Source organism: Lissotriton vulgaris, chromosome 9 (genome assembly GCF_964263255.1).
Source record: "Lissotriton vulgaris chromosome 9, aLisVul1.2, whole genome shotgun sequence".
NCBI lineage: Eukaryota > Metazoa > Chordata > Amphibia > Caudata > Salamandridae > Lissotriton > Lissotriton vulgaris.
This window is the reverse complement of record NC_141697.1, coordinates 680,614,721-680,627,483: the sequence shown is the minus strand read 5'-3', so window position 1 is coordinate 680,627,483 and position 12,763 is coordinate 680,614,721. Positions and strand designations below refer to the sequence as shown.

Below are 12,763 nucleotides of genomic sequence, written 5' to 3'. Positions count from 1 at the left end.
GCTGTGGCTTTTCAGTCATGGGCGACACCGGTGTAGAAAACCCGGACAAGCTCTGTCATCTTCGCAAAATTAAATGTGGACTCACATTTGTTAGAGGAATATTGTTTTATACTTCTTAAAAACGTCTTCAGTGGTTGGTGTTGCTCTAAATCATAATATCTCATTACTTTATGATGGGTTTCAGAAAAGGACGCCAAGGACTATTTTTTGTTTCTGTCGGCATTATTGGTACAGTTACAGCAGGCAACACTAAAAGGAACCACTCATCAATACAAGGAGTCAAAATATTCTCAATGTTTCATATTTTAAAGAACTAAGAGCTATGACCGGGTTTGGTGTCATGTAAACATGATGAACCTCTCTACGGACTAAAACAGCAAGTGTGACCAATAGGTGGTCACTGTTGGCAATTCTATTATATAGGACATGAGGGTTACCAGCATACAGATTATGGACTGATTGGATACTGTAATTTGAATATGTTCTGTGTTATGTTGGGACAGGTTATAAGCCACCCAGCTAAAAACACGCCACAATTCTCTTGGTATTGTGTGTATACTGGTTGTTAAATACCCTCTCCAAGTTATAGGCTCAAGCCGTAGGCAAAGGTCTACTACGGGACAGGGCATCGAACAACAAACATATCTCCAGCCAGGTGGGCTATAGTGCTATCAGACCAGGCCACTCAGAGGGTGGAATGTTCTAAATTAGCAAAAAAACAACTACAGGACAAACATTGGAATGGTGAATAACAGGCATAGAGTAGCCAGAAGTCCCTATTGGTCCTTTCCCACTCTATGCCCTTACTACGAACTCCACATTCCAATATTTAAATATCTTGGATACATCTCTGGGTGTTGTAAATGTTCCTTGGGTGCAGCAACAAACCAAATGTCAGATTTGGGTGCTCTATATGCACATGCAACACCCTGGTGATTTCTACATCTTACACTGAATTAGTACTGGCTGCAGTTAAAGTCTCTTGCCAACTCTCATTGTGAGGTAACAGTCACCTGCCTCTGGGGGCAGTAAAGGCTGGCACGACTTTTGGGGGTAAACTGGGAATCATACGCAGCTGTGCCAAAAATCAGATCAGTCCTGCAGCATTTTGCTTCACAAGTGAAAAACACCGCATGGAAATTACAGTTGAAGCAGAGCAGCTGATATTACCTACCAACAGAAATCGAAGGGAAAAAGTATGAAAATTATGCATTTTAAGGCACGATTTTTCCAATAAACTCGCAAGAAATTATAGCTTTTACAGGTAGGTCAAGGGCACTATTTAGAAATAGCCATATTTACAAGTAGACCACAAAAGTCCTGATAAATTGCTTAGCAGCTGAAAATAATGCATATGATAACAAAAGAAGTTGAAAGCCTGGTACAAAAAAACGGATGCTCAGCAGGCAAATATCTGCTCCAGAGCAAAATAAGTGATTGTCACAGTGTCCCATTGGACAAAAAATACAAGGAAAATCCTAGGCCAGAAAATACCACTTTAAAATTCTGTGGAGGACATAATACTAATCATCGTCCATGTGCCTGTTATTAGCAAATCAAAATGCGTGTGTTTGAAACTAAAATACTATCACAGCTGAATATATAGGCAAGAATACAATTATCAGACCAGGGTACTTTCAGCGTATACTTGAGTGGTACTCAAATGTTACAGTGTGTGACCTACCACATCTATTATAGCTGTAATAATATAGCTCGTTTTTCGCGTTGCTATGGCTGTTGCTCAGGGATCGATGTCCAGTACTGATAATTCTCGCCCTCAGATGACTGGCTGATGATCTTCCAGCCTCAGACAGCACAGCAGGATACACACTGCTGTCAGGATGCTTATGTACACATTGCCCTAAAACAGACAGCACACATTGCCTTACTAGGTCCTGTGCTGGTCCCCAGCTAAAAAAGTACCAATTTCGTGCCAGTTCACACACAAAGGAACTACAGCACAGCTGTGGTATCAATTGAAACAAACACTAAGTGAAGCATAATTCCTGTGCCAATTTACCAGTTACGCTACAAGTATAAAACCGCTGTCACGCTATGTTCCTACCCCCTGGATCTGAGGCACTATTGCCATGCCAGTTTCATACAGCCTCTATGTAAAGCACGTAGTAAAACCAGTTGCAACCTTCCCAGACATGCGCTAGTAGGAAAGCGTGACCTTCAGCTCAGTGTGCATCTCCCCATCTGTCTAAAGCAACTCTGATTTGTTGTACTGCAAGCCCCTCACGGCTGTATGTAAATCCCGAACACTACTGCTATATCAGGATCCGAAGGCACCTGGGCCCTCGTCCTTTCTATCCCCGGTCCCCCTCTTTTCTATTCCCAACACACTCAAAATGTCCAAACTGAGGCAGGATGTACTTAACAACATCGCCTGAAGCCTCGGCTCACACGCGCAACAGAAAGCAACAGCGCACGTTCTGCGCGGGCGCACAATTTTGGAATTCGCTTTTTATCCCATTCAGAAAAACAATCCACCGCTTAACCTCTATTTCTGGGTGTGTTTGGCTGGCGGTAGGGTCCTTTCAGCCTGAGGGCAAGGGGAGTGCCAGCAGTCGAAATATAGGTGTTTTTCACGTGGCCTGGTGCGAAGCTCAGCCAGCCCTCTCCCGTTGAGAGAAAGTCCGGTTGCATTAAGTGCCATAGAGCCTACTCAGCAGGCTCCTGAGGTTAGATACATGTCTGCAGCAAAAACACGTGTAAACACTGCTGCTCAGAGCGCAGTAATGTTTCTGCTATGTGGCTCTGTCATGTAATATAAACAGCATGTTAAGATGTGTAGGCCAGCATTGGTAAACAAACGCTAGGTAGAACACAATTTCAGGTTTGCAGTACAGACCTGCATCCCGGCCTTACATGGACCACTCACATCTGAGCGATGTAAGTTTCAGCAGCCTGGCAGGAAGCGATTACTAACTGGCAAGTATTTTACCAAAATGGCAGGTATCTTTAGGTTATTACTGGTAAAAACACTAGGAAAAGACATCAAAATCAAATATGTCTAAATGTAAACGTACCCAGAATTTAAAAAAATCCTGAAATATATTGTAGGAGCTAAACAACTACCACGTCAAAATTATTATTAGATTATACAATTATTGGAATAACGCTGTGATAAAAAAAGAGAGAATTCCACATAAAAGCCAATTCAAAAACTAGCTCCAGGTCATTCCAGAATCCCAAAACTTGAACAAATGGCGGGTAATTTTCTTGGCGAAAAAAGTGGAAATCCTGTAGGCTTCAGCAGTAGCCCTTTTTCCTTCCCCGGAGATTGGTTCTGCTTTAAAAAAAGAATGTTTTAAAGCAGGTCTGTGTGCAAAACTTTTCTACCCCAGCGCCGCACAGGGTATAGAAAAAGTCCTCCCTGCTTGCAGATAAAAGACCTCCCCGCCTCCCCCGAGTCTCGGCAAAAGTAAACACTTGGCCCAGTAAACTCCACCAAGAAGCACTGGTGGGTGCAATAAGCCCGCCGCCTTCAGGGGTGCGGTAGCGGTCACTCTGGGGGCCCCCGGCTCCCAGGGCTGAGCAGACAGTAAACAGGAAGTGAGGCCGCCGGCCCCTTACCTTCTGGTCCACGATGGAGCAGGCCAGCTGCTTGACGTGCGCCAGGTCGGAGGAGGGTGGCAGCAGGACAAACTCCCGGGTCAGGCCGATTTGGATGGTGAAGGAGACGCCCGGGTAGGGTAGCAGGGGCAGCGGCGAAGGCCCGGGTTCCAGGCCGGGAGCGGGCATCGCCAGGCCGGGCGCCGGGAGGCTGGGGCTGGCGGGGGAGGAGGGCAGCGAATTCATCGCCCCCGCAGGCCGTCCAGGCAGAGGGCTCCGTTCCTCACATAGGCCCTCTAGCGGGCCACGGCGAGTGGCACCTCACATGGGGTGGGGAGGCAAACACACCCCCCTAGAGCCCAGTCCTGGGTGTGGCTCCAGCAAAGTTCCAAATAAATAGGTAAAAGTTCCGAATCCGTCTTGTTGGTGTTTCCTGTTCCGTCCCTGAGCCAGGTCTTAAATGTGGAGACGTGGAAGGAGCTCACTGTAGACCAGAAACACACAGGGTCCTACAGGAAGCTCTGTCTGCCAGTATTGGAAGCCTAAGTGCTACAGAGTTTCTCCCCACTACCCTCTTCCTCACAGCTCTCCACCAGAGCGACAGGTCTGCCAGAGAGCAGGAAGTGTGTTGACTGGCAGCTTTGCCGACCAATGCAGGCCAAGGGCTCTGATGGCCCCGCCCTCCCTTGAATTTCAGGGTGGAGAAGTTCAGAGAAAGTAAGGAAAGTTGGAAAAGTATCCCCTGTGATCGTTTCCATACAAACCGCTGTGAGACCGATGATGTAGCTCAAAGAGTAAGAAATTCCCGCAAGATCGACGCGTAGTTCTAACTCTCATGGCTCTGAACACACCCGGTTGTTGGAGACGATATATATGATCATCAGGACGCTAGCAAGCCTGTTTGCCAGCCGGTTGTCCTGCTACGTGTGTTAATGTGCATGCCGCGGTGACGGAGAGCTATGTGAAATATGCAGACATAGCCGCTCGTCCAGCTTCATTGTATAGCAAATGTATGACTCCCTGCCTATCTTCATGGCGCTCCGCTGCCCACTGGGTTCGTGAGTATAAATGGCCAGATTGAAGGTAAGCCAACCTGGGACAAGCATTGGCAAAGCCAATAGGTCTCGCCTATGCAAGAGCTATTGGCCTTGCCATTGTGTTTTAGCCATGTTGTACACAAGCGTGGCTGCTGTTCAGCATGACTAAAAGTTAGCGCCTAGAGGATAATGTTGTAGAGTGGAATGGCGAAGTGTGGAGGAGTGAAGGGGAGGGGCATAGATTTGAGGAGCATAGAGTGGAATAAAGTGTCATGGAAGTGTGGCGCGCAGGGCCTGTTGCACAGAAGACCTTCGCAAGCGTGCTGCTGGATAGGGGGACACCACACTCTGCTTGCTATTTCAGCCAGTGGTCATGTGCAACCGTGGCCCGCTAATTTGTACCTTCGGACCGAGCCCGGTCACAAGGGGTGGTGCGAGGATACAAAGTAGGGGTGGCTCTCTACATACCTCCCTTCTTTTAGTTACATCCCAGGAGGGGGGGGGGGGGATGGGAGAAGACAGCTGAAAAGAGTGGTAGAGGAAACAAGGAAAAGAGACACAGGATGGAAACCCAATCACCCGATCATCGGATGCAATAGCTGTGTTGGAATAGAAATGTTTTAGCTGAAGTTCCCATTTATTGTATGTCTTAAGTTAGCATTTGCGGTACCATTTCATATTCCGCCGCCATTTTGAGCCATGTACGAAACTTTCTTCTGTCTCACTCTCTGTCTGCCTGTCCCAGCCTAAAGCAGCTGCAATAGATTTTTTTGTTTCTCCAAGGTTGAGCTTCACTGTGCTAAAGAATACACTGGTTTTGCCAGTACATACCTTTCCCGGTAGATAGGCCTGCTCCCACCCTTAGAGCGGCAGGCACAGGCAGAGTGACCTTGGCGCTGAGATAGCATGTACCTGGACTCAGGACCTAAACCCATCCTTCTTTATCTCCTTTGTTCACCAGCTACCAACTGGAGATTTCCAGTCTGGGCGATTCTTTATTGGTTTTGAATTGTACATTATGTATAGCCATGCTTGCTAAAGTCAGTCCCTCTGCAGCAATCCAAGGAGGCTGGTCAGACCAGACTCCACTCGACTGTACCTGAATTAAATATCTTTGGTTTGTATTCTCTACTGTCTAACCGACTCTTCATTTGTATGGAAGGCTGAGAGGTGGTCGCGAGTGACCCGGGTGACCCAAATCTGGTCACTTCATTCAGGTGGCACCCGACCAGGTACTCCATCGGGTGACCCAACCTCGCCCGCGGACCGGTGAGGAGGTCGGGGCCACGTCGGGTCAGACGGGCGGACCAGGGATCCCTGCAGGAGAGAGAGTCTTGAACTCGCAGCTGCCCCGTCTGTCTGACCGATCAGTGCCTCGTCCAGCGATCATCCTGACTGGGGTCCTGAACAGAGAAACCCTTGGATCTGACCGTTTGGTCCAAAGAGTCGGACAGTGGAGAATACATTTGTTTGACCTGTGTGCACCAGGTGAGTTTGCGTTGGTTCTTTGTGGGTATGGTACCATTTTGGTTTGTCCATGGTACGGTCTGAGGACCGATTTTGAATTGTCTTTGGTACGGTCTGAGGACGCTTTGATACGTAGTGTTTCTGAGCACTTCGTTAGCCGATTGTCACCCTGCTCGAAGAGTCGGAGGTGTTTCCACCATAGTTAATCTAAATATGTTCTTATCCCACACTGCCTGACAGTTCTTTCATGTGCTATTGTCAGTCTGGTTTCTCTTCCATAGAGAAAGCTCCTTACACCCAAATGTAGCACCGTGGTGCCAATGACCATGAACGTACACCGATCCTTTTACTCGGAAATAAGGCCTTTCTTGACAATATTGGGGCCGGTGTGTGGCATAGTAATTCTTGCTGAAAAGTGTAGGTCTGGATACCCCTAAAAATCGGTGCAGCAATATTACAGCTGTCCAAATTTCATCCTTGTACCCAATAATCCCTGTCTTGGCCATTGCATCTAACTTTACTAGTAGCTGTTTGCAGTCTGTTAGAATGTTCATTACATCTGCTAACTCTTTCTCATATTGCATGGTGTTTACTAGGAATGTTCCCTGTTTGACCTCCAGTGGTTGCATCTGCGCTAGTATTCTACAAAGGAAAAGGTGTAACAGACGCATGGTAATATTCAGAGGCACCTCTTTGGACTAGTGTAAACTATCTGAGTCGGTGGCATGTGGAATCAATTAAAAAACAAAGCAAGAGGTGGTAGAAGTCTGCTTACCTATTTGTGTCATATGCCAATACCACATATTATCTAATAAGCCAGCATGAATACATTTTTCTGCTCGGGTACTGCTCTCTGCAAGCATGTGATATTTTGACATACTCCCATACATGATGTAAAATAACACTTCAAAGTAGCTACCAGCATAAGAAGACATACAAAGAAAATAAAGGCAATATATAACTGTCTGCTACTAAAGTCGACTAAATACTTCACTCACGATTTGAGGGGAGACATTGTTACATATGTGTCTCTCTTCCCCTTTCTTGTTCCCCTTCTGTCTGTGGAAGTTTCTGAGTGTTCAGTCGCACATTTGTCATGTGGATCCATGGTTTCCTGCCATCCCCTTTCACTGCATGGGGGTTACTCATTGTCACTTAGAAGGGGCCGTCATACATTTTGTTGTGGCATTTGCGCACAAAGTTCCAAACCTAAACCTTTTGACCAAAGGCTATCGAACTAGTCTGCTTGACTGAAGTGGTCGTCTCCTTACGCAATACCTGTTGAGAGATGAACTTGGCAGACTTCATTAACTCAGACAAGTACCAACTCATTTCATCCCCTAAAACTCAGCTGTGTTATGGACATCTGTCTTTTGCCAGACTATCATTAAAGTGGTGGGCATTGGACGCCCTGTCACTATTTGATGTGGCATTAAATGGTGATAACTTCCTGTCTGATTTCTGAGGGAGTACAAAGACAGTGATACGTGGTGCACCCATTTCTCTTGCAGGGTAGCACATGGTTTGCTCATTTTATTCTTGAGAAGGCTAGTCAGGAGCTCCTCAGTACTATTACTTTGGGGGTGATAAACAAATGACAGTTTGGGTTTTATTCCCAGGGCAGTGCAAATGTGTTTAAATACTGCGTTGTCAAAGTGGGGCCCATTATCGGAGCGGATTGGTTCTGCCGTGCCCCACCTAGGTATCGCCTCTCATCAGAGAAATGGCTGCCTCTTTAGCATCATTATGTACACAGGGTCCTGCCTCAATCCTTCTTAAAAATGACAAACAATTACTATGAGATAACTATAATTGTTACATATTTTTATAATGTCGTCACAATCTAAGTGTAGACTTTTAAATGGATCTACTGGATGTGGTATTGGTGAGGTGGTCACTTTTAAGGTCGGCTTGGGGCTATACTGTTGACATACTGTGCATTCTGTAATGTACATAGGGATCATTTCAGATAGTTGTGGAATAAACCAATTTGCCTGTAATGTAGCAAGCAGATACTCTTTTACAGTGGGTGCTGGGAGATGTCATTTCTCTAGAGCTGTGGCAACAGAGCTTGTGGCATTACTGGCTTGCCCGTGCTCTCTTGCCTGTAAATGAAATCTGTTGGTGACCGATTGCAGCCTCTCTGTTCCTACAGCTGCCTTTCATGAGGTAGTGCTTGTTCTTGAAATTCATGAAAATGTACATTTGTTGTCTCTTTGTATAGGGGCGGTAATTCCTTTGCATCCTGTTGTCTGTATGTCATCATACCATGTGTGTTTCCATCATATGGATTTGGGGATGCTTTAGCTGCCTCTTTTGCTGCCCATCTGCCAGAGCAGTATCCCTAGAGGTAACGTCTTGCCGATTGGTGTGCACTGCACACTTCATCTCTGCTACTTTAGATGGAAGAGTTAGAGCTTGCATTACCTGTGCCAATAATTTTTATGCAGCACAGGGGATCCATCGGACTTAAGAAATGGCTTCATTCCCATGTGTGTATGCTACAATGTACAGTGGTGGTGACGCATGCTGAACCTGAATAAATGGTTCTCTAATCCCATAGCCACTAATTCTGCCACCTTTGCTGAAAACGAGAAGGTTGTGGCATCTGACTAATGATTTGTAATGTATCATATGTTCCCTGCTGTTAAATTCTTACAACTGTTTCCCTCAATTTCTAATCCAAGTTTCCTGATTTATGAAAGGGGACCCATCAGCAAAGAGCAACATGCTCCCTGGGATAGGGTCCTCTCCCACCTTACTTTCTTCATCTGGTATGTAATTATCACAGTTATGTACTTGTTCTTCGTCAGTAACTGGATGTGCATAGAATGTTGCTGGATTAACTGTGTGACAGCGAACCACTTGCAATTATGGTACTGAAAGTATTACTTCGTACCCTGATGCCTTCGGAGTTGTGAGGGTGCTCTTGCCTCTTTAAAAAATAGCAAATACTGCATGCTCTACATACAGTGACAATTGTGATGCATTTCTGGACCCCAAATGCTCCTGTAGCTGGTGCTTGCTCACATGGGTAGTGAACTTTCATGACAAGATTCAGCAGCCCACTGTAGTAGGCAATTGGTTTGTGTCCCATGGATATTTTTTAAGTCAGGACGGCCATGAGCATGGAAAAGGGTGGGATAGCTTTGAGGGTGGTCAAGGTGGTGTCGAGACATGGGTAGGGTGTGCATACGTAAAGTAGTATTGAAATAAAAGTATAGTTCAATTCTAGTAGATGCCAATAGGAATGTTAATGTTCATCTCAGGTAAATCAATTCTTTGTCTTTATTTTTCTCAAAAGTGAGCAAGAGAAAACCAGCCAACACATGTTTCGTCGCCAATGGAAATAATCCAGCGACTTCCTAAGGGCGGGGAAAGATACAAAGGGTAATATGAACACAATGTAGTATATCTCAAAATAATTTTGAGACTTACTACATTTTTGAGAAAAATAAAGACAAAGAATTGATTCGGCATCTACTTAAATTGAACAATACCTTTATTTCAAAACTACTTTACGTGTTCCCAGGACATCATATGTTCAGGATTCTACTGATTGTCTTAATAAATTGATTGAATTACAAAAAACGATTGATGAGAACACGTGGCTATGCACCATCGACTTTGTGGCACTGTACACGTCTATTCCCCACTCTGAAGGAGTAGAGGCAGTTGAATGAATGCTACCTCAAAGTGACTATGAACAATCCCACAACATCTTTTTACTGGAACTCTTGCAGTTCAATTTGTACTATAGCTACTTCTCTTGGAAAGACCGGTACATTTTACAACGCACGGGGACTTCGTTGAGTTTTACCGGGGCGCCTGCTTACGCAAATATTTTTATGGCTAAATATGAAGATACCTTTATCTACAAGAACAAACTCTGGACAGAGAACCTGCTTTTATATCTTCGATACATTGATGATATTATCGGCTTTCAGGCAACAGCTTGAATACAACTTTTGCTTTGGAATTGGGTCTTTGTCTCAAAAAGCTCTCAGATGTATTTGACATTCTTTTATGACTCTAAACGTTACTTTATTTATATGTATAGCGTTCCCCTGAAGAACTGTTGCCCAAAAAGCATTGGGAACAGCGACACTGACCACACTTTGTGGAATAAATGATATGTATAATCAATGCTGGATTGACTAAACTCTATTTGCTTATGTAATACTGTTTTTTTTGTACTATATATTCACTCTCTGTTTTGATCTACCATTTGAATGACTTTGGTAGCAACATATTATTGATTTTTGATGTGAAAAAGGAAATTAATTACACTAATTTTGTTTATAATGAATACAGATTTATTGTATTGTAGAGCACCATAAGGGCTTGAGTACTGCACCTCATCACATGTGCCAGGATCTGTACACATCAACATTTTGTATCGGAATCTCTCTGCGCTACGATATCTCCGGCTACCACTCGCGATACCGAAGAATAACCAGAACTGATCTAGTCCTTATGTACGGCACCCCACTATAATAACAACTTGTAGTGCCACCTTGATTTGCTTTATGCTGATGTCTTCCGATAAACACCGTATGGCTTAAATAAGACAACTTGGATTGTCACGACTCTCAAGCGTGAGATCTTCCTCCAGTTTGAGACAGTTTTTATCGATACGCCATAAAACGTCAACACACTGTCTCTGGCGCTACTAAGATTAGCTCATTTACAGCTTCACAATTTCAAAGACATAAAGACAAGCTGGTCCGACTGATTTTAGGGGTATACAACTTTTATACTATTCAGTCCTGAATATGGTCTCATTAATGCAAAACTAGAGACCTAAACGTCAACCTACGCACTTTTTTCCTTGATATTTATTTGTGGTTTATTTCGCAAAAATATTGTTAGAAATTGTCACAGTGAAGGCCTACAAGTGCTGAATAATAACCTTCTTGCCTCGTTGCATGTATTGTACATAAGTACCCTTTAAAAAACTCAACAAAAAAAGTCAAAAAATGTTTCAATATAAAAAGAGAATATTTTCATATATACACCCGTTTCTGTTTGCTTTGTACACCTTTTTCATATATATCCTGTATGATTGTTTCGTCTTAAACAGTGTTTTACCCGTTTGAAGAAATTGCATTAAGAACTAAGGGCCCCATTAGGATAGCGGGCGGAAAATCACCCCGACCGCCATGGAGGCGGAAAACAACCGTACGCCCGGACCGCGGATAAACCGGCGGTCAAATTAGGATCAACTGCCAAAAAAGACCGACTGCGGCGGTAGCGGGCTAACAAAAACCGCCCGACGCGGGCGGTGACGTCCAAAAACCGACCGCTGCAGTCGGAAACGCAGTGGAAAAGATACACCCCGCCGCAAGCAAAGCGGAGACACCGCACAGGAAATTAGAATTTCCCCGTTGGTCCCGCGGTACGACCGCTGTTTCCGACCGCCGCGGTCGCACACTGCAGTGAATGGGAGAGCCAGCGGAAGAGCTGCAGCATAGCCACCGCAGTGGACGGTACATGAAAAACATGGCGGACGAAGCCAAAACACTGCAACGATGCCTAACTGTACACAAATCAAAGTAGCCTTGCCCCACAAATACACAAAATACATACCAATGATAAAAGAAATGCAAAAAAATAAAATAAAATTCCTAGGAAAACACCCACAATACACCTCACAGCAAAAGCCCATTTGGACACACCCACACAGCTGAGTATAAAAACAGCCCCTTTACTGACCACAATCCTATGCAACACTCCAGAAGAGAAGGGCAAACACCACATCTGACAGGAGAGGCAAAACAACACAACACACACACCACCAACACCACCATCACACCAGCACCAACAATCCCCCAGCACACAACACACCTCACACCTCAACACCACACCCACCACACACACCCCTGCACCCACAAACACTGCAAACACCAACCACCATGGCAGCACAGAAAATGCCAAAATTCACAGAGGGTGAGTTGACAGTCATGGTCAATGAGATAGTGAGAGTGGAACCACAACTGTTTGGTAGCCTGGTCCAACAGACACCATTAGCCACAAGGACACAAATGTTGGAAAGGATAGTCCAAAGGGTCAATGCAGTAGGGACCACCCCGCGATCCAAGAAGAAGATCATGAAACGGGGGCATGATCTCAAGAGGGATGTCAAGGAGAAGAGGAGCAAGAACTGGGAGCTGTCGAACCAGACTGGCAGTGGCCCTCCCATCAAACAGAAAACATTCACACCATGGGAGGAGAAGGTGCTTGCCATACTGCATCCTGAGAGTCTCACAGGAGTAGCCGGGGGAACGGAGGCTGGTAAGTACAAACCAATGGCAACCAACACACTGATAAGTACTTCCTTACACAACTCAAACACCATTGCACTGTTCACCCTCACCTAACAGGTAGGCAGCCATCTTCACTGGGAGGCTTGTTTTGGAGTGGGAGGCCTGCACTATCATTCCCACCATGCCCCCTGTCCCACACCTGAGCAGCATGGAGGCCTCCCCCACCCAGGAGCATGTGTCAGCCATTGCACTGTTCACCCTCACCTAACAAGTAGCTAGCCGTCTTCACTGGGAGGCCTGTTTAGGGGAGGGAGACCTGCACTATCACTCCCACCATGTCCCTTGTCCCACACTCCAGCAGCATGGAGACCTCCCCCACCCAGGAGCATGTGTCAGCCATTGCACTGTTCACTCTCACCTACCTGCCATCTT

The 12,763-nt window shown here is 45.4% G+C and overlaps 1 protein-coding gene across 1 annotated transcript in view; it reads right to left on the bottom strand.

Moving 5' to 3' along the window:
• PRKD2 (protein kinase D2) overlaps positions 1–4,247 on the bottom strand; it is a 486,838-nt gene extending 482,591 nt beyond the window's left edge. Inside the window, exon 1 of the mRNA XM_086938402.1 lies at positions 3,583–4,247. Coding sequence (XP_086794528.1) covers positions 3,583–3,807 — 225 coding nt within the window. The 5' untranslated portion in view covers positions 3,808–4,247. The remainder of the gene's footprint in view (positions 1–3,582) is intronic.
• Positions 4,248–12,763: the final 8,516 nt, after the last annotated feature.